The sequence below is a fragment of the Sinocyclocheilus rhinocerous genome, unplaced genomic scaffold (genome assembly GCF_001515625.1).
Source record: "Sinocyclocheilus rhinocerous isolate Xijiao unplaced genomic scaffold, SAMN03320098_v1.1 scaffold889, whole genome shotgun sequence".
Lineage (NCBI taxonomy): Eukaryota > Metazoa > Chordata > Actinopteri > Cypriniformes > Cyprinidae > Sinocyclocheilus > Sinocyclocheilus rhinocerous.
In genome coordinates this window covers 385,291-407,018 of record NW_015638024.1, presented here as the reverse complement: position 1 = coordinate 407,018, position 21,728 = coordinate 385,291, and the positions used below count along the sequence as shown (strand labels likewise).

General features: G+C 36.0%; 1 protein-coding gene across 2 annotated transcripts in view; it reads right to left on the bottom strand.

Annotated features, from left to right (window-relative positions):
• Positions 1-21,728, bottom strand: part of LOC107749415 (immunoglobulin superfamily member 21-like) — a 244,427-nt gene that overhangs the window by 80,905 nt on the left and 141,794 nt on the right. For both annotated transcript variants that reach the window (XM_016564558.1, XM_016564559.1), the window contains exon 3: positions 2,657-2,778. In XM_016564558.1, coding sequence (XP_016420044.1) covers positions 2,657-2,778 — 122 coding nt within the window. The remainder of the gene's footprint in view (positions 1-2,656; positions 2,779-21,728) is intronic.

The following is a 21,728-nucleotide window of genomic DNA, read 5'->3' as shown; positions in this document are numbered from 1 at the left end:
GATGGGACTGGAAAATCACCAGAAAATAGCTGTTCAAAATGGAAAAACAAAAGCTTTTTTATTATCCTCCAATACTCCAAGAGACGAGATGCATACTTTAGAGCAGCATGCAGACAGATGAAGTAGTGTTGTGAAAACAAGTCAACTTTTATGGCCCAGCTAGAGGCAGACATGTCTATCTCTCCGTTTTCGATTCTAGGAAGATCCTTTCTTGTGCATTAATTTAGAGGCGAAAAGCTGAGAACTGAATTAGAGTGGCAAGGCCTACTGATGTGGCTTCTTGCCACTCTGGAATGAAAATGAGAGATAATACCTGTGAAATATCCTGTCTGGGTGCTCTGGATCTCCCACAGAATTCTGTGTCAGAGACTACTGGGGAAAGGATTTGAGAAGTGTGTATGTTTGTGTGTCATGGAAGTGTCTGTGCTGCAAAAATTTGTTTTTTAAATGACTATTCAGTGCAATTGGCATGAACACAACAGTCAGTGCTGCTCCACTACACAAGTGTCCTCACTTCCAGACTTAAAAAAGACATCACATGCCTCAATGACACACAGCATATTTCATCTCTCTCTTTTAACACTGTTGTCGCGTTTCGGTGAAGAGTCATGAAAAAAAATCTGATAGATGTGCGTGATAATCAGGGGCGTTTATTGAAGAACGGGCTTCTCCTGAAGGGCCCTGGAGGGCCTGGTGGGCGTAAGTGCTTTTGTTTTGGAGTATAAAGCTGAATGTTCTGCTAAGAGCAGTTGGGTCTCATAGGAACAAGTAGAGAATTGAGGTGTCCATGGTCATGAGAGAAGAGGGCTAGGTCGGAGAGGAAGGGGAGGGTCCTGTGGACAAAAATTTCCTCAAAAGCTCAAAATTTCCCTCTTAATACACTGGCAGCTTTGTGACAAGGAGAAGTTAGTGAAGAATAAGAAAAAAACTAACATTATGACATTAAATATTAAAATGGAACAGAATACATTTTTAACACCTTCAACAACGTAGTCTCCTTAAGGGGGGCTTTGAGGGGAAAGTTTAGAAGAGACACCGAATTTCAATTTATGCTTTAATAATGTCTCATTTGACACCTTGTGTGGTGTTGAGTTTTCAGGGAATTCAAACTGTCATGTAAGACTGCGATGGGACTGGAAAATCACCAGAAAATAGCATGGTTGTGTGTCATGAAAGTGTCTGTGCTGCAAAAATTTGTTTTTTAAATGACTATTCTATCTATCTATCTATCTATCCATCCGTCCGTCCGTCCATCCGTCCGTCCATCCATCCATCCATCCATCCATCCATCTATCTATCATCTGTTAGCCTATCTTACTGTCTGCCCAGCTTGGCCATTGAGTTGACCTGGATTTTCACATTACACTGTGAAAACTTTGCCTATGTAGTTGCATGCAGTAAGTGCATCTGGACTATATATATATTTTACTAGATATTTTACTTGAAAACAAATCACTGTTTAAGATTTTTTTTTCCAGTGTGAAACTATGCGTTTATACTTACGCGACTGCACATGGAGTTTGATGGTCTCTGCAGTTGCCATCTTCCTTCCCGAGCACTATGTGAGACTGCGAGGTCAATACAGGTGATCCCTACTGCTGCTTATAGTGTAACAATCAATTTACTTCCTGCTGGGTAGGAGTGTTTGTTTCTGTGTACACAGCATACACTGTACCACTTTCCAGGCAAAGCAAGGAGGTATTGTAGCCTGTTACTTGAAAAACTCTGCTTGACTTGATGTACACATGTGCACATATCTTCGATGTAGAGAGTGCAGCTAGTCTTGCAGCAGGTTGAACTAGTAATCAAAACCTTTCTTTCTCTGCTCTTCATCTAATAGTTTGTACCAGCTTTTGGTTTGACAAAAAACATGTATGTTTTGGTGAGGAGCAGAACAGATATGAGAAAGTATTTCTGGGGCTTGCTTTTCTGCCTGCAGCTGAGCCTCAGGTATTAGGGATGGCTTGGGAAACACGTCTGTTACTCAGCGGTGAAACACTAAAGCAGATGTTCGGAAAGGGAAGGCTAAAGATGATGCTTCCTGAATGGGGAGCAGGAGAATTGCAACTGAGGGCCCAAAAGAAAAGCTTGGCTTGGGGCTCAGTGGGTGAAAATACCAGAAAGTATTGGAGCGAGGCAAAGTTTCTTAATCAGGTCATATTTTACTTAAAGAGTCTAACTTTTTTAGGCCTTCGAGGGGCCAGTATACGCAGGAACCAGAGAACCACTAGATGAAGCACAACAGAATTAAACAGAATACACTTGAGATTCTAATCCCACTCCACACTGGTCTGATTGGTCAATTGTTAATGTGCAGAACTGAACATTGATTTAATTTTAACATGACAAAGTGTTTTAAAAATGCAGCGCTCATGACGCAAGACTCTGAAAAAACAGTGAAACACATCAACAAAGATGCCCTTCTGATGCACCCATAAGAGAGTTAATGTAGAACGAACCCAAGGCATTTCTCTTTATAGTAATGTAGAAAACCAACAGGAAATTAACACAAATGTTGCATGTCAGCCTAAAAGTCATACTGTCCATATAATCATCAGAGTCCAATGTCATATGAATAAAAGTTAGCACTTCCAGTGATCAGATCACATAAATATTCTATTTTGTGCCAAATCAAATAACAGCTAATGACTCTTACCGGACTGTTGATTGATATACCAGGTCTTCCCGTCTCCGGTAATCCTCCATATGGGAGTAATTGGTATTGAACATAGCATCGTACGTAAAAATCTTCTGCTTAATAGTGCCTCCGTCAGTAACCTGTTGAGAAATAAGAATAAAACTTTAATAAAAAGATGTGTCTTATAATGAAGTGGATATTCCATAGACCCCTATACATAAATAATGAGATGAGACAGTAGAAGAGCTCGATGCCCACAGGCAAAGTTAGTGCTCACACTTTAAAATGATCCCATTGATCCATTTAGAGTTATTATTGGTATATTATTTAAGAGCTTGTGAAGAGATGAATTTAAATGAGCTCTCAGAAACCTGCCGAGCATGATGAAATCAGCGAGACACTTACACATGTGGCATTAGGAATTTAGTGCACTATAAGGCAGCGATCTAATGATGACTGACGTTTTTGCTGCATTTTGTTGGTCTGCGGCACAGGAAAGGTAATGGAATGTGAAGAGATATTGCAGAGGTGAGGGATATTTGCAGCAGCATTGGCTCATTTTGCGTCTTTTTCCCCTCCCTGACGTTCCTGGCAAATGATGGAGCGTGGCTCTTTTTGCGCTCATATCCACCGGGGAGAGAAAGGCGCTTAGCATTTGAATGACTGCGATTTCTCTTCAGTGCACAGAAAGAAGAAGGAGAAAGAGGGGTGACAGATTTTAATAGACGTGTTAATGCCTGCTTTTGAAGCATTGGAATTGTTGGCGGGACAGGTGTCTTTCTTTCGGCGAACACTTGAGATGCTATCTACGGCCTCTTAATCTGGTCCCCCGGCGCTGTAAATCAGTTTTAGGTGGATTTGGGATTGGTTTTCCCCTGTGTGGGGAACAACAGTGCCACGAGGACAATGTTAAATTGGTTTGATTTGAACAAACAATTCACGCTGCCCTCACAAATGAGTGTAGGATGGCCACAATAACCTCTATTCCTCTTGAGATTCACACTAAATGCCTACAGCCACTACAACACACAATGATTCATAATTGCTCAAATTCTCTTTAGAAAGGAATTATGGGCAAAATGAATATAGTGGATAAACAAGCGTATAGGATAATGTTTACATAATGCATATCTGAAAACTCACAATAACAGCGAGCTATTCCAGAGCAATTCCAACATGATTTGATATATTTTAATACACCTGGAGCAAGAGTCCTTTTATATATGAAACTCTGTGGGTTAAGAATATTTTCTAGCTCTACCATCTCTTTATGGTTACATTTGGAAGTCTGTTTCCGCTTCTTTACCTCAGAGTTGAAACGTAATTTTTCGTGAAGCAAATACAGGGTACATGTTTATACAAGTTGATGTAAAAGAAAATGTGTAAAAATTTTATACTTCTTACTGAAATGTATTTTGATTTTGAAAGAAAGAAAGAGGAACAAAATGAAATGATGACAATGTATTCAAACTATAGAAATATATTTCAAAATATTTACAAGTAATCTTGGTATTAAAAGGGCCAAAATATATCAGGCAATATTTTATTCAATTCTCTCTCTCTCTATGTATGTATATGACAATATATTCAAAACCCATATAGAAATGCAAATATAAATTAACTTTTTTGGCTTTGTTTTGATTTGCTAATATACAATTTAAAGTATGTTTAATTAAATGTATTTAAAATATATTATCAGCATTTTTTGTCATGAAGTCATGAATCATGAAATTATACAAGATACTTGTATATATACTGTATATATGTGTGTGTGTGTGTATATATATATATATACACACACACACACATATACATATATATATATATATATATTAGTGCTGTCAATTGATAAAAAAAAAAAAACTAATTAATCGCACATTTTTCTGAAATTAATCGCGATTAATCCCACCTAACATTAAAGTTTTTAAATATACTTTTATATTGCAATAATTTCACATTCAATCTTCAAAATTAATGTACAAACAACATAAAAACAGTATATTTTTAAATATTTGTTTAATGGCACCCGCCCAATTACTACTCAAAACTAGCCTGAAAATAGCCCAATTGCTTTCGAGGGGGTCCCCCAGTAAAAATCGCGTTCGGGGGGTAAAATACAAATTTTTTTGGTGGGGTTCTCCTGGTACAATTCACATTCCAGGGCCTAAATATCACGTTATTGTTCTGCGACTGAATAAATGCACTTCTTGTCAAGAGAAAAAGTGATAGATACAGCCAACCCTAGCTCCGCCCCTGCGTTACTTGCGTTAAATATTTTTAACGCGTTAAACTGAAAAAATTAATCGCCTGCGTTAACGCGCTAATTTTGACACCACTAATATATATATATATATATATATATATATACACACACATACATTTATATAACTATATATATAACCTTCCAAAAATGTATCCACCATAGTCAGAAATGTGATGACTATGATTTTTTTCTCAGCAAACAAGTGTGTCTGAGAAAAATGCAAAATGCTGATTTTGACAACCCAAGGCATTTTTAAGTGACACCACTTAAAAACCATCCATGGAATGCTTCAGCATTGCACTTTGAGCACAACAATCACTCTGACCATCTGGCTGTCTTGTAAGCATGCAAGGATGTGAATCGCCACTGCTGCGGATCCCACTACATTCTGCTACAGGTTTACAGAGAAGTGGTGACATTGAAAGGTCGGACACTAAAAGCAAACCTGTGTTTGATAGTTGCATTTTCCCCTCAGGTTGATCCTAGTTGCTTTTGTAGTTGACTCCAATAATGCTTTAAAAATGTTTTAAAAGGTGAAAAGCAACATCGTTTCTGTCTGACACGTCTTACAAAACAAAGGTGCTATCAGTAACTGAATACAGATTCCTTTGGTGGATTCAGCTCTTGAGTCAAGCATTGCTATGGACAGCCTGAGATGGGTCTACCTGTATTTCTCTGAATGTAATCCAGCAACCGTTTAAAAGATTTATGAAAAACTGCATTCTGCCCTTTAATGTACAACCATAATGTGAAATCACCTGTATCTTGTTTCATAAATCAATGAACTGCATTAGAGAAGCACAGAAGAAAAAAGAAAATGAGAAAATTGAACATACTATATGAGCATTTTTTATACCTGAAATAAATTTTTACCCTTAATGGAGACTCTGAAAAAAAATAAAATATCTGTAATTGTGGAGAGACACAAGCTGAAGGGTTTGCTCTGTTTACATGCATTATGGAATGAGAGGGTGCTTGTGTTTATTCAAGCACGTATGAAAATATTTGATAAGCAGCAAGCGTATGCTAAAAACAGCGAACACATGATGAGCAGGAGAGGCAGAGTAAAGGTTTTGACATTCTCTCTGATAAATAGAAACGTGAAATGTGCCTTTCAAAAAAATAGACACTGCCACCCACTTTGTCATCATGACAAGAGAAGAGGACAGTAATGAGAAACAAAAGGTGCCACTGTTCAACGGAATCAAATAAATGGAAAAATTTAATAAACAATGTTATAATCATGATGTTTGATAGAACATCTCAAGACCCTTTCGGATCAAAGTTTCCTGTGGTCTTTCTCTGTTCAGTCATAACTTCAAAATATTTTTTAAATAAATTCTATGCAATATATGGTAACACTTTACAATAACCTTCCTTAGTTAACCTTAGTTAATGCATTAACTAACAATGAGCAATGCATTTGTTACAGTATTTATGAATCTTTGCTCATGTTAGTTAATAAAAATACACATGTTCATTGTTAGTTCATGTCAGCTCAGGTTCATTAAATAATATGAACAGATACAACTTTGGATTAAAGGAATTAATACATGCTGAAATTAACATTAACTATGATTAATTAATGCTTTAGAATAATTTTTAATTGTTAGTTCATGTTAACTAAGGAAGTTTATTTTAAGTTAACCCTAAAAATTATGCATAGCAATTATAAAAATACAATTATGCAAATTGAAATATTTTTTTTTTAATTACTCCACATTTTTTCCAAAAGATTTCCAAATGTTTGATGCAGGTGTATCCACACTATACTATCAAAAAAGCTATAAAATAAAGTTCTTTATTTCAGAACCTTATATGAAATAAAATCAAAAAGAAAATCAGGATTTTTCAAAATATTAAAAATGCATTTTCCTAATACAGCTATCTCAGAGAATCTAAAAATCAGTGTTGAAGACAACCATGCATATGGCTGTGGTGATGAAGTTAACGAGAGACATTTAGCTGGCTTGTCTCCATGGTGTGCTCATACATGTGGGCCTAATAAATTCAATTCTTAATCAAAATGGACCTGAACTCCCATGCGAAAGGACATCCATCATGGATGACTGTCCGCCCTGTTGTCTTGACAACTACCTCTGCTATGAGACTTTGGAACGAAACAGGCAGACAACAGGAAACCAGATAAATGTGCTTTTATTGAGGAAAAAGGCCACATGGTGGAAATGTACATCCAGCTCGGGGTAGTTTATTGAATCTGTTCCACACATTACCGCCAAGACACGGAAGTACAACAGTGGCAGTATACCATCTGGAGAGGAGGAAGAGAATCTGGGTGGGCGAGAACAATCTCCGCCTTCAAAGTCTGTCTATGTACCCACAACAAACTCTAACAGTAGGGTACCTGGAACCTCTTTCACCTAATATATTTACTTAATGTACCCCCTGAGATTTTAAAATAAATATTTTAATAATTAAGTAACACATTTGCATGTTCACAGTTTTGTGACTGATGGTCACATGACATGCAGGTAAACAAATAAAATATTTCATTTTTTTAGTAAGTGTTTTATTTTGATGTTTATTTTGATGTTTTGATGTTATTTTAAAATGATTTATTGTAATTTTACATTTTTATGACTTAACTAATTATTAGCTTTTTATTAAACTCACAAACTCCCTGCAGTTCCTTCACAAACCCCAGTTTGGGAAACACTGACATAATGTATGGTTTAATGCACTTCATGTGTGCTAATAACAATGAATGGAAGATATTTTCTTATTCTTTGTATTTTTATATCAATATGGTACAAGACTATCCTATTTAAATCAATGTAATACATGAGTTAGGTCAAAAGTAATCTAAAAGTAGTTTGATTATATTACCAAAAATGTGTAATGCAATGGATTATGTTACTAACTACAATTTTTGTCATGTAATTTGGAATCAGTAATGGACAACAATTTGTAAGTAATCTACCCAGGTCTGCATATACGCTCATAGGGCCCTATGATATTTATTTTATTTTTTCACAAATTTTCTTTCTTTCTTTCTCTTTCTTTCTTTCTTTCCAATATTTATTTATTTATTCATTCGAATTCTGTTTTTTCCAATTAAATTTTCCTGGATTCCTTTTCTTCCATTTAAATTTTTCTTGATTCCATTTTAATGGTTAAATTACATTTTAGTAAACAAAAATGCATGTCTAATTAATAAAAAAAAATAAAAAAAACTTACACAATTTAACAACAATTTGCTATTTTTATATATATATATATGGCTGGATTCCATTTTAATGGTTTTACATTTTTACAATAATAGGGCCCTATAAAATGTTTTCAGAAATTGTCTGCTTTTATAATTTAATCAAAATTTATTATCAAAAATGGTGGTAATCAAATAAAGGCATAAAACATTAACAATTTAAGTCATCATTTCAAATGTAATCAAATGAACATTTAACAATTTTATTTTTAACAAACAAGTGCTGCAGGTTTACTGTTTAAATTTTTTTAATAATGTATTATTGTTATCATTATTTTCATTCTACTGTACAATGGTATATTTCTGTCACAGTTTCTTCAAGCTAAACCAAACTTTTATATTGACAGGTTGTCGTGAAGACCTTTAAGCATATGTGAGTATGCTATAACAATAGAAGTTTTATCAAATGAAATGGTGATATTCTGCATCACGGAATTCATAGGGCCCTAAACTAACTTTTACACTCTAACCAGCCTCAGACAGCAGAAATCTATTCAGATTAATTATTTGGCAAACATGTCTGAGCCTTAATCAGTCAACTTTGATCAGTGCCACCTTACAGAGGGGTGCAGCCAAGCAGGCAAACAGGATCAAGAGGGGTTGGAGAAGGGTGCAAGCTACAAGGGTACAAGCGGGTAAGGCTGAGGATCCCTACAGAGTGTAAACAATGCACACCGTCTGCTGCGGTTCCACATGGAGGCCCTGGCCTTCTCACTACCTTCACTCAGCTTACTTCAACAGAGTGGCACCCCATCCCTCGGTCCTAACTGAGCTGTGGTTATTTATAGAGCACTCCTGAATCCCCTTCTGTAGCCCGAGGACACATATACACATACACACTGACTTAGACACTCAATGGTTTAATACGATCGTGACCTTCGATCACTACCACAGTCTCACTGAAAATGAGGTTTCCGGTTGTAGCAGACCTCACATGCATTTCAACATACTGTTTGAACACCGATTTACTTTGGCTTATCCAATATGTTCAGCTGAAAGGAGACAAACTCAAAGATACAATGAAACAAACAAATAAATACAGTTTTAATTTATATTTATATGCAGCAAGGATATATTAAATTGATCAAAAATGCCAGTAAAACCATTATAATGTTACAAAAGATTTCAACTTGTGAGCTTTTGAATGTTCTATTTATCAAATCCTGAAATAAAAAACAAATATTATGGCACATGTTTTCAATATTGATAATAATAATGTTTCTTGAGCACCAAATCAGCATATTAGAATGATTTCTGAAAGATCATGTGTCACCGAAGACTGGAGTAATGACTGCTGAAAATTCAGGTTTCCCATCACTGGAATAAATAATTAAAAAATAAATATAACAATAATTATGCATATATATAAAAAAACATATTATGCTGTTTTTTTATCCAATAAATGCTGTCTTAGTGTGCATAAGAGATTTCTTAAAAAAAACAAAAACAAAAAGAATACAAAAATCTTACTGACCTCAAACTTTAAAACAATAGTGCATATGTATAGAAAATAGATTTTTTTTTTCTAAACTATTTGGTATTTTAAGATACACCCACTGCTGTCATCCTTTCAGATATGCGGTCAAAAACTCTTCGGCTTCGTTATTTTTTTTCGGTTCCCTCCTCCTCCGCCCATCACTTAACAGGAGTTTTGTCTCGCTCTACGACCACCACTATTCTAAGCCATTATTTCATAACCTGAGAAAGGTTGAGAGGCCTAATATTAGTGATTTAACAGCAAAATAATAACCCACATAGCACACACGGCATACGTATGTTGATGACAATGCAGACAGCTATTTGTCGACTCAAAGTACATATCAATAATCTTGCGCTCAACTTGTGTCTTCTAAAGATTTAAGGCAAGTCACTACGGATATAGAATGCGGTTTAGCACTCTAAACAAACAGCCACATGGGGTGCACAGTCCCTATACAATATTTGCAGCCACACTCCTGTGTCTTCCTTTGTATGTTCTTCAAATATCGTGCATCCAGCAGTCAATCTAGCCTCGTGTGCAAAGCATACAAACCCCAGCAAAACATGCTCTCTCAGCCTGGGTAATAAAGCTTTTGTAAACAACTTTTATTTGCCATCAACTTGCTTTCATCTAGTGAATGGTGACCAGACTATGTAGTGCTACCGCTAGCAAGAGTTGTGTAAACTGAAGGAGCTTTACAGCCCAACTGGTGGAACATGGTGCTAACAAGCCAAATGTCATGGATGTGGTTCCCAGGGAACACATACACTGATAAAACTGATTAAAAAAACTGATTAAAAAAAATACTGTACTGTAAATATACTGTAACGGCTGGACAAATCAGACATATTATTATGTGTTATAATTAACAAATAACCCAACATAACCCTCACCCAACAACTGGACTGGGTGCCGGGATGTTTGTGAACAACACCCAGGCCACTGGTTACCATGGCAGCCAGGGCACCTTAGCCAGATAACATGGCTTTTATAGCCCATGGAATTCAGAAAGAGTTTTACCCTCACTTAATTCACTTTGAAACAGACACATACAACCCATAGAAAATGGTCTCTTTCATTAATTCATAGACAAACCTTTCTATGAATGAACATGCATATCCCCAGAACATTGTGTGTATTATTACTGTTTTTGTATTCTGTTTAATGCGTACTTTATGACAGAACCACTAGTTAATGTAACCTCACCTATACCATTTTTGGTATCTACGAATTTGTATTTTGATGATCTAAATGATAGTGTATATTATGTGGATACCCATGCATCATATTATTATTATAAACAATGTTCCTTCTAAGCTGCGCGCATGTGCGGCCACGCACTTCTTACGTCACGACCACGCAGAAGAAATAATATGCCGCGCACACGACACGCAAAAATGAGTTGGCAAAGCCATTTGATTGAATTCTAGTAAATGCTAAATAATTGCAATGCTCGGGCAAACTACTATAGAGTTGTTGTCGCTACAGAGTTTGAACCGGTGAATGCGGTTTACAAGTTTCATAGAAAGAGAATGATGTGTGCCAAATGAGTCGCTGCAGAAATCGAATACTTTAATTGATTTAATTTAACTTTAATTGACAGGCGAAATAGCTCAACATGATGTGAAATAAAACGTCATCATGCGGAATGTGGTGGAAATATATATATATATTCTGTGTTCTTTTTAGTTATTGGTATACTGCAACATGTATAGCTGAAAAACAGTAAGCAAGGAGGTCATTTATTATTAATTGCAGTAAATTAACATCTTAAATTAAGTCTCATGTAAATGTAAATCTACAGAGGCTGACTCATTAAAGCATGATGTTTTACTAGAGGATCTTTGTAGGCTCATGTTATACTTTGCAGACTGGATAACTGTGGAACTCGTTTTAATTTTAATATGATTAAATATCATTTTAATATGATTTATTGCAGTTCTTAGTATGAGCTGACGCATTGTTGAAATGCTAACAAAAAAGACGTGATCAGCGCATAGTGTTATAGAACAGCTCATCTGCATGACAATTGGTTTAATATTGTGCTCCCCCAATGGGAACAATGGCCGCTCTGAAAAGAACACGAAACGGGACCTTTGGAAGTGTGGCCGTTTCCTCAACACCAGGGGATCTTCATTCTAAACAACACAAAAAATCTAATTCAACGCTGCGCCGTAATAACTGGAACTAAATCACAGCCTTCGGTGTTTCTCCAGTAGGTACCTATGATATTTCCGCTATGTCTCCACAGGACGCAGATGTGAGCTTAAACTGCTCTACCTGCTCACCTGGGAACCCGTGGTGAGCCGAGGTCCCTGCTGTGCTGAGTACAGTGAGAGGCGTGCTGAATGAATTTCACGCTGCACATGTCAGATGTCTCCTCCCTCCCGGCTATGACACTGAAAGGGATCTGCCTCTCTGCAGGGCTTTCGCAGATGCCATGGGACGGGTTATCCAGTTAAACACAGACACACAACCATCCCACCTGATCGATGCCATTATATAAATCGTGTCTTCAAGGTGCAGCGCTGTCATGTGCATGTCTTGCATAAGAATGTTTCTGACAGGCTCGGTGCGTTTTCTGTGTCATAACAAATAAAACTACAGTAATGAGGCACATAAGCAGTCAAAAGTACACACAGTTTCATATATTTTTATATCTATTCAGGGCGCCCTCCTTGTTAATACCCAGTGTTGGGAAGGTTACTTTGGAAATGTAATAGGTTACAGATTACAAGTTACCCTACTTAAAATGTAATAAGTAGTGTAACTTTTCAATTACTTTATTAAAGTAATGTAACTGATTACATTTGATGTACTTTTTGATTTCTTTTCTAAATTTCTAATGCTTTCAACTTTTAATCATTTTCAAACATGTGAACCAGGCAAAACTGTAACTGATTACAATTACTTTTATTTTGTAATTAAATTACATAATTCCGTTACATGTAACTAGTTACTCCCCAACACTGTTAATACCTGTCAAACGGGTCAACTTATAGCTTGATATCTGCCTGATAAGGTAAAACCCAAAACTATAATGAGGAAACAATATGTATGAAAAAAAACAAAAACAAGATGGCCATTGGGGTGATAAATATTCCTCTGCCCTGATGTGAGTGTCACATGCTCTAGGCATGCTGTCACTCATTTCCATTCCAAGACCACCAGGGAGGACAGAGCAGTGATTGGATGAGGCATTCTCTGGCAGATTGGAACTCTGGGATTAAAACTCATGCTGCCAGACATGTTCCAGCTCAAAAATCAGGGCAGCCGAGAACATCTGATCTGCTCTGGTTTCACAAGGTCAAACCAAAGGCCAGATAGTGGCATCAAAAACTATTTGGACACTTAAGCCATACTTAAAAATGTATGAATGTCAATGCATTTAGTTGACAAAATATCAACCCAAGTGGCACTTATTTGAAAGAAAGACAGATTTCAGCCACTTAAAATGACTCTGGGAGCTGGTGAAAAGTAATGACAATAATGCCTCAGAAAGTTTTTGTTTTTTTGCTACTTTTTGCTTGTTTAAAGATGCCACTAGGTGTGCTATTGTGTATGTAATGAAATGTATATATGTGATATTGTGAATGCAATGTAATGAAATGTATTATTATTATTATTATATAAAACACTTAATCATAAATTATAAATTCAAAAGTTATTCAAAATTAAAAAATTATACCATTTTAAAAAGATATACAGATATATATAAAGCAATTTTACCCGATATGTGCAATATGTCTTTTTGTGTAATATAAATTTCAAGAATATATATATATATATATATATATATATATACATATATATGTGTGTGTGTGTGTGTGTGTGCATTTTTCTTCAACGCTCTCATAGGTTTTCTGGTAAAACACATTTCTGAGTAAGGCAGCCAGCTGTGTCTCTAGGAACTTTTTAGGAGACAGCTTTCTTGTAAACTTTCGTATGCAATAAGACAACTTCTCTATAGCTTTTGTGAGAACACTTTTGAGCTTAAGCTAATTCAGTTTCGTTCTAGTGTTTCCAAAGACTTAATTGTGTTTTAACACATTTTGTACCATACCATACAAATAAGTGACTTAAAAACAGCATTGTCGATTAGGGGTTGAATAATTATGACAGCTGTAAAACCTTTTTTGTATATATAAAAAATATATATACCTCACATATACCACATATACCTAAAAAACATTACATTATATATTGACATTATCACTTTTAATATGCTATTAAACTGTTATAAATGCAATAAAAAAAAAAAAAAACTCTGGAGCTTCAGAAATGCTTGAAAACTACAATATATCGGGGGTTGAATCATTTTGATTGTAAGTGTATAATTTAAAGAATATAGGAATATAAGACAGACATTTAAAAATGACACACAGTACAGTTAAAAAAGGATAAAAAAATGAAAAATGTATATTTAAATAGATATTTAATTACAATATGAATTGTGTCTTTTTTGTGGGAGCAACATATAATGTTATTTTTAGTTGCTACTACACAAAACCGGCCCAAGATAAAGTCATGTGAGACTTTTTGTCTGAGAAAAACAAACAGGAAGGGTAAATTTGATAGAGAGGATGTCCATGCTGTTTATAATGCTGGGGAAATATTGTCTGGGGCATACATTAACCTACTGCTTAAGGACAATGAAGACCAAGGGTAAGGCTAAAAGAGGATGTCTTGCTCTGCCAGAAGGACATCATGCACGAGGTCCAATTTCCCTCAAAACAGGGATGGCAGGAAGCATTCCCTGGCCCCATGTTAACAGTAATTAGGGACTCCTTACAGAGACTTTCACTCATTTCCCATCATCTGAAGTGCCACAGGGCTTGACAACACTAGAACAGTGCATCTCTAGGAAAATTCAACTATGCGCACCAAAAAACAAACACACTCATCGTATTCCCCCACCCATATTCACCTACACATTAAAAAAAAAAAGTTATATAAGTTTTAGACAATGAATAGACAAAACACAAGTTATGTAAGCGCCACTCTGCAGTCTGCAGTAGGAAAACAAAGCTTTGACTGAAGGACAAGGTGAAAATGTGCTGCAAAAAGAGGACACAGAGACCTCTGGGAGAGCTCACCCTTAATCCCTTGGGCCAGAGAGAGCTAAGCATGGGTTATTTGAGGATATGAAATCCAGATTTCCAGAAGAAAAAAAAATCATAATTGAACTTTACTGTCTTGTATATGCATGCACACTTTCCACCAAAGAAGGAAATAAGGGATTTTCACAATGTAACAAAAATTTGCTTCACTTAAAATTTTTACGGTTCCTATGTAATCCTGTGGTGATAATTATTATTGTACTTTTTATTTTCATGTAGCATCAAAATTTTGGTCAGGTAAATTTTAGAACTCCTAGAATTAATTCTGAAACATTGGTTTAGTACTTTTGTACTAACTTTGTATGTTTTTTAAAAGATATTTTGCTTTTACACGAATGGGAAATTTTCTAGAAATGCCTTTGTCACGTAAATGCGTACTACCTGGTTGCAATAATTTACAAAACAGCTCGGTCTCCTTATTTAAATTAAGCTGCTAGAGGGAACATCCATTCAGGTTGTAGCAGTATTTGAGAGAGATGGCAGCTTTCCCGCGAGTGGGCGTGGTTTCAGGGCTGACAGTGGACACGCCCCCCAGCATTTGAGAACAGAGAATACTGCATATTTTTTCAAGATTTTGATATTTTATATACTTGACATTTTTTTAATCATTCAAATTTGGCTGGGTGGTTAATAACACATTTTTCTGTGGTGTGACAAACTCAGAACACATGTTTAATATTGCTTTACACAGGCTTTAAACAGTCTGTGTAAATGCATCTAATGCCACTTCAGATACAGCTTCTGTTTCCTCTGCATTTGAATGATAACAACTCTAGTGTCTTATTATTCTAACTGAATTAATTAATAAAATGTAAGAATTTGACGTGAAAGATGACACATACATTTTATAGGATTAGTGAAAAAATTGCTCATTTATAATAATAGTGGAAAATGACATGTTGTTTTTTATATAGCCAGCAACTCATTTTCAGTTAATTGTTGTTTCTACCTCTTTCCAGTCACAGAACACTTTATTTTGAGAGTTGTTTAAGTGTGAGAACATCCCGTAACTTAGTGCAGTTTGAGGGAAATTGTAATGTTTAATAATTTTTTTTTGTATGAAAATACAATTTTGCATTGAAAAAAGTAGATTTTTGTTTGTAGGCTATATGCTGTCAATTATAGCTCTTAGACAGAAAACTGAAATAGGCAAAAATTGGTATTGGAAGGTCACACTTACAAAAAAAAAAAGAAAAGAAATCGGAATCAGCCCAGAAAATTGCAATCGGTGCAATTATTATAATTATAAAATATATTTTTGCAGAGTTTGGGAAAGCATACAAACTGTGGCACCGCTACGCTCCACTCCATGGCATCAGGACAATAATTATTCAGTTGATCTGTCATTTGAATATTTCATTTTATCCTTCTGTAGATGCGAACAGGCAGGGGTGGGCACGAGCGCCGGCAGACAGATGGTCCAGAAGACATTATGGGCCACAGCAGATCCTGTGTGTCTGCATATGTTTGGAGCATTCCAGAAGAGACTGTCTCTTTGCACTACACCTGCGCCTCTGGACAGAGACTCTCACCATCTGGACCTGGTGGTGGCGCGGCATGAATCATGCAAAGCTAGTGTAAGCATGATAATATTAACTTTAAAAATGTCAGTCTCAGCTGTAAATACTGTGCATATTACTGTATATAATATAGCAACAGCAATGTTTATCTTTATAGAACTGTTTATACTACTAGAACGAATGAAGTTTAGATGTTCTTTCATATACTTATTTAACTTATACAGCATTTGATATATATCACAACATTAAAACAACTGTAAACAATTATGCATGTTAATCTGAAGAAAAGAAATGTTGTCATTTTTCATTCTAATCATTTTTCACAATATTATTGTTTTGACTGTCTTTTTGATTAAATAAATGCAGTCTTGATACAAGCATGGTATAAGCATAAAAGACTTTGCCTCTGAAAAGACTTTCCTGTTTCTCTGATATCTCCAATCCTTTATACTTTTCTATTCACCGGACTCCATTCTAACATGTAACACCCACTTTTCCTGATCCAATCAAGTTCAGCCTAACAATGCTTTCTTCACTAAATCCTATTTCACTCTGAAATAAGTAAAATATACATCGCATTTCATGCTGACCTTAAGACAAAAAGCCTAATGTTTCTCTATCTAGTGCGCCTATTCTAGTTTATTCGTACATATATATCTTGTTTCAACTACACTGCAATGTTTACATACATGAACAAACATCTTTTGTTTGCAACATCTCTCTGACATTTTAAAACTTTCCTGCAATGCCATGTTTAAGAAACGACAATTTCCAGCTCCACCATGAACTTCCTGTGTAACATTGCAGATTTAGGTTCCACCTATTACTGAGATGACAGAGGCATCGTTCAGAGACAGGCTTATCAGTAATCCAGAGGAGGGATTTGGCCTTTATTTTCTGATGACGAGGTGTCAGGCAGGTTACCAAGGATTAACATACCGATTTGAAGTAATCATTTCTCCTGTTTCCTGCACAAAGATTAAAAAATAAATAAATAAAAAAGTTTATCCTGTGATGAAGCATTCAAATATTCATCTATCTCACATACTGAACAATGAGGCTTATTTTATATTTCTCTTAATACCAAGCGTGTTGTGATATTACTTTTCATTTGCTTACTTAACAAACTTCACAGATGGAACAGACGGTGGCCCATTACTTACAGATCATTTAGGTTTGCAGTTTGACTTTGTCTTGCACTAGCTGGATCGTAATGCATCATGGCAGCTGAACGGAGGCTTCAAAGGGAACTTCTAAAATGGAGTGTAAGAGGGAAGTTTTCAAAGATAAACCAAAAACGTCACCCATACTCAAAGAGCGTGTGAAAAAGCTTTCATCGTGAATGGCTTCCATAAGATTTCTCTTTGCAAAGAGGGCATACGGTGTCATGTCATGACCACAACTTCAGTTTTCAAATGTGACACTCTAATAGCTGCTAACTTTACCAGTCAAATTTACTCTTGATTCAGAAATTAATCATGTATTCTAATAAACATTCATTAAGTTAAAAGGTTAAATATTTTATAATTAAAAATGAAATTAAAACAAAGGCATGCAGCGTTCAAGTATTTCTCAATTAAATTATCGAGTAGTCTTACTTTACTTCATGATTTTTTAGATATAATTGATTAATAGCCCGCTGATTCAATGCAGAGAGGCAGGTTTGTAATTAAAATTAGCTGCAAAATTTCCCTTTATTTCTCTAGGCCTAACTTTGTGTTCATGTTCGATTCTAAAGAGCTTATTACAGTTATTCAGCCAAGAACCATTAGTGGTTTCCTCTTTTTTTTGTCAATACTGTATTTAGAATAATGTTAGCAACATTCTATACTACAGTGGGTCTTTTAGACTGCTTTTACTCTGTATGCTGTAAAGATTCAATATTTTAATACATGTCCATTCTTGTTATAACCACTTGAAACATACTGTAACTGACTGGTTACATTAAATGAAGCACAACCATGTACCTCTATGTACCTCCTAATAAATATGGATAATGTACATCCATTATTATGTTATAACGCACACAACACACACACACACACATACATATATATATATATATATATATATGTGTGTGTGTGTGTGTATATATGTGTGTGTGTACCCCTCGGTCAGTTTGCCGCGGGGCCCCCTTAAGAGCGGGGCCCGGTGCAACCGTACCAGTTGCACCCACCTAAAGACGGCCCTGTGTACGATAAAATACAAACTGGCATAAACAACATCACGGACCCAGCAAACAACAAAACAACACTAAATGAACTAAATGAACCGTTTACTTTCTACATGTTAGCAGAATCTATCCATCTAGATTCGTTCAAAGCATAGTTAGTGACCTTTGACCTCTTAATCTTCATTCTAAATATTACATTAACCCTTCCTGACTTTCTATACTGAGTTTGTTGTGCTAGAATTTTCACTAGTACAAAGTCAAATCTTTTTGAGGGGCCATGTTTATCAGGTCTTTCTCTCGGCAGGTAATGCAGCTGCCTACCAAAATAGAGATATTTTCGACACTGTTAAAATTGAATGCGTAACCCCGCAGTTGTTAAAACATCACAGCTTCCTGCCACATACCAGGTAAATTCCGTAAATGGCACCCAACAATACTGAGCACTCGGTTGGACACTTTAGCTGCTAATAAAATGGCTGTTTTGCAGTAGTAGGTAGGACTGAGTCAATGTGTGCTCTGACAACTAACACAGCACCTACAGCACAATCGGGCCTCCCAATCTACCTCTATTATAGACTTTGCCTTGATTAAAATAATTGTTCTCCGGTGGCAAGATGCTAATTAACAATATTGGACTTGAGTGTGCTGACTTCTCAGAGCACATGAGCTTGACAGGTTTAACAGAATATTAATTATTTGTGGCAGTTTACATGAGTACAAATTGAGCAGTCTAACATGTTAACCAATGAAACTCGGACGTTTAACCAGGCGCTGTTAATTAGCACTGTCAGGCTATCGCTGTCGAGATTATTCCAGGTGCACCATTCAGTGTGCCAGTCAAATCTGTTGTCCCTTCACGTTTGAGACGTGATGTGTATTTGCATTCTGTGATATGGGTTTGTAGCCTCACACTGTAATTTCCCTGCAGGGCTTGACTTAATGTCCTATTCCTGTACTACGGAAAAAAAGAAGGAAATGCCATAGCCTGCGGATAGAGCTTCAGCCATGTTGCTGTCAGAAATGCATAATGAGTCCTTAGTCACAGCCCAAGAAGTGCCGTGTTGACGTCCTTCACGAGAAGAGCTTCTCCTTTGATTAATTGTTTTCATGTGACATGTGCATTTCACCTTGAATTCTTTTTGATTACTTTCTATCTTTGACAATAAAACACTGTATTCTATTTCTACTTCCCTCGCTTTCTGCCAACACATTTCTCCTATTTATGTAATTTTACTCATGTGTGTATAGCATATTTGTACGAACATATAATATATTGGGTTTTCTGAGGCATGCTTTATATTAAAGTCTCTGAGGAGACACGTGGTGCGCTTTCCATTTTCTGCTGCACACATAATTTATGTTCTTCCTTTCTTCACGAAAAAGTAAATAAATGAAAAAGAGAGAGAAAGAGAGAAAAGAACAATATATAATAATAAGAAAAAAATAACAACACTGTTGATCTGTGAAGGTCCCAGGTGTCTAGAGAGTAAAAGTGCATGGACCTTTTTTCTTCCCCTGAAGACACATTTTACACGGAAATGAAAGCTATAATGGCTTTGATTTTCGCCATTAAAAGAACAAAACCACAACAGGAACGTGATGCTCACAGGATTTGAGGCACACAGCATATCTCAGGTCAGGATGTTCCATGTCTATTCAATTTCTGACCAAGTCACGCTATAGGAACTAGAATGCCACCAGTCACATTCACACTAAACAATGCGACAAGCTGATACAAGTATCTCTTTCTCACCGCCGGCAATTTTGACAGCAAAACACAAGCTTGTTATATCCCATCAATCCTCATGAACCTTAATATTTTGTGTCGTTCTGCTTCCAAACCCCCTACTGTCTCTTTGCGGCAGCTAATTTGTTGTCCAGACACGAAACTGTCTGTGAAAGCTTGCTTAAGCAACTGTGGTGTAGAAAGCAGCTGAGAGGAATGTGGGCTAATGGATTCTGGTTGGAGGGGGGAACACTTGGGAGCATGTCGAGGCATAAATGTTTACGTTCTTGTGGCATTGGAGACAGAGGACACGGCCTTGATGCTTGCAACTTGCGAAGTGCTTAAAAACCCAGGCGAGCTCACCACAAACCTCTCATTATCGTTGTGACGACAGAGTGATACATGAGGCACGTTTAATAAAACAAAGCTTCTGGGCTGAGGGGATTTCAAGGCCCTGTGATCAAGCAGTGTGGCTTATACACTAGCATCACTCGATGGCGTAGAAGAGGGACGGAGACACAGGGCACAAGGATGCTCCTTTTTTAAATCTTCCAACTTCCCCTCACTACTGCATATCTTCTCTGATTATTCTGTGTTTTCATGTAGAGCGCCTCTTGGAGTTTGCAGTGGGTGAGGGGACTGTCAAAATGAAAGCATGAAGAAAGCTATTGTTTCCTCATCGTGTATATGCTCAAGGATATATATGCAAGAATCATAGCCTGAAAGAGTGAAAATCCACATAAAAAAAAAAGAGAGGAAGGATCGGAAGGAAAATAAAGAGCGTGCCATCAGAAAATTGGCGTTATTTAAGTTTTACGTGCTGTTGGGCTTCAACTGGCCTAAATTTTCAACCCCACACACTAGGGCTCTGTTCCAAAACTTGCCTACTGTACATAGGCCTCATTTAAAGGAGTCTTCTAAGATACTTTTTTTGCCCAGATTCTAAGGCATCACTCCATGTAGTACAACTCATGGATAACCCTAGAATGTGTTGCAGCTTGCTCCCTTAAAATCAATTCCAAATGGCAGATTATAAATAAGAAAATGATGTTTATAAATTATAATTCAAAACTGAAAAAGTTAAATAAAAAAAGCAAAATATCAAATTAAAATGGACTATTTTATGATAGCATGTTGCAAAGATAGCAGCAAAGAAAGTGACTGTTACAAAACCTGCTTTATTTTAGGCTCATTAGAATATCATTAGAAACCAAATTAAAAAGGGACTATTTTATGGTAACATGCTGCTATGCAATTTAAAATAATTAATAATAAAAATACAGTATACACAAAAAATAGACACTTGTGTGTGTGTGTGTGTGTATGCACAACGACTTTATTTTTATGTTTATTACAATATTAAGTGGTTTTCTAAATTTTCAACTAAAAAGTAAAAAAATGACTATTTACAGTAAAATGTTAAGCTAACTAAATGTCTCCTATCAAAAATGGTATTGTTGGTATTGTGCATATTAGAATATTTAATTGTTTGCTCAATGTTCAATAAAAAAAACTATATAATAATATGTTGTTTAGCGAAGTGCAATATTATAATAACTAAATATAGTACACACATAAATTA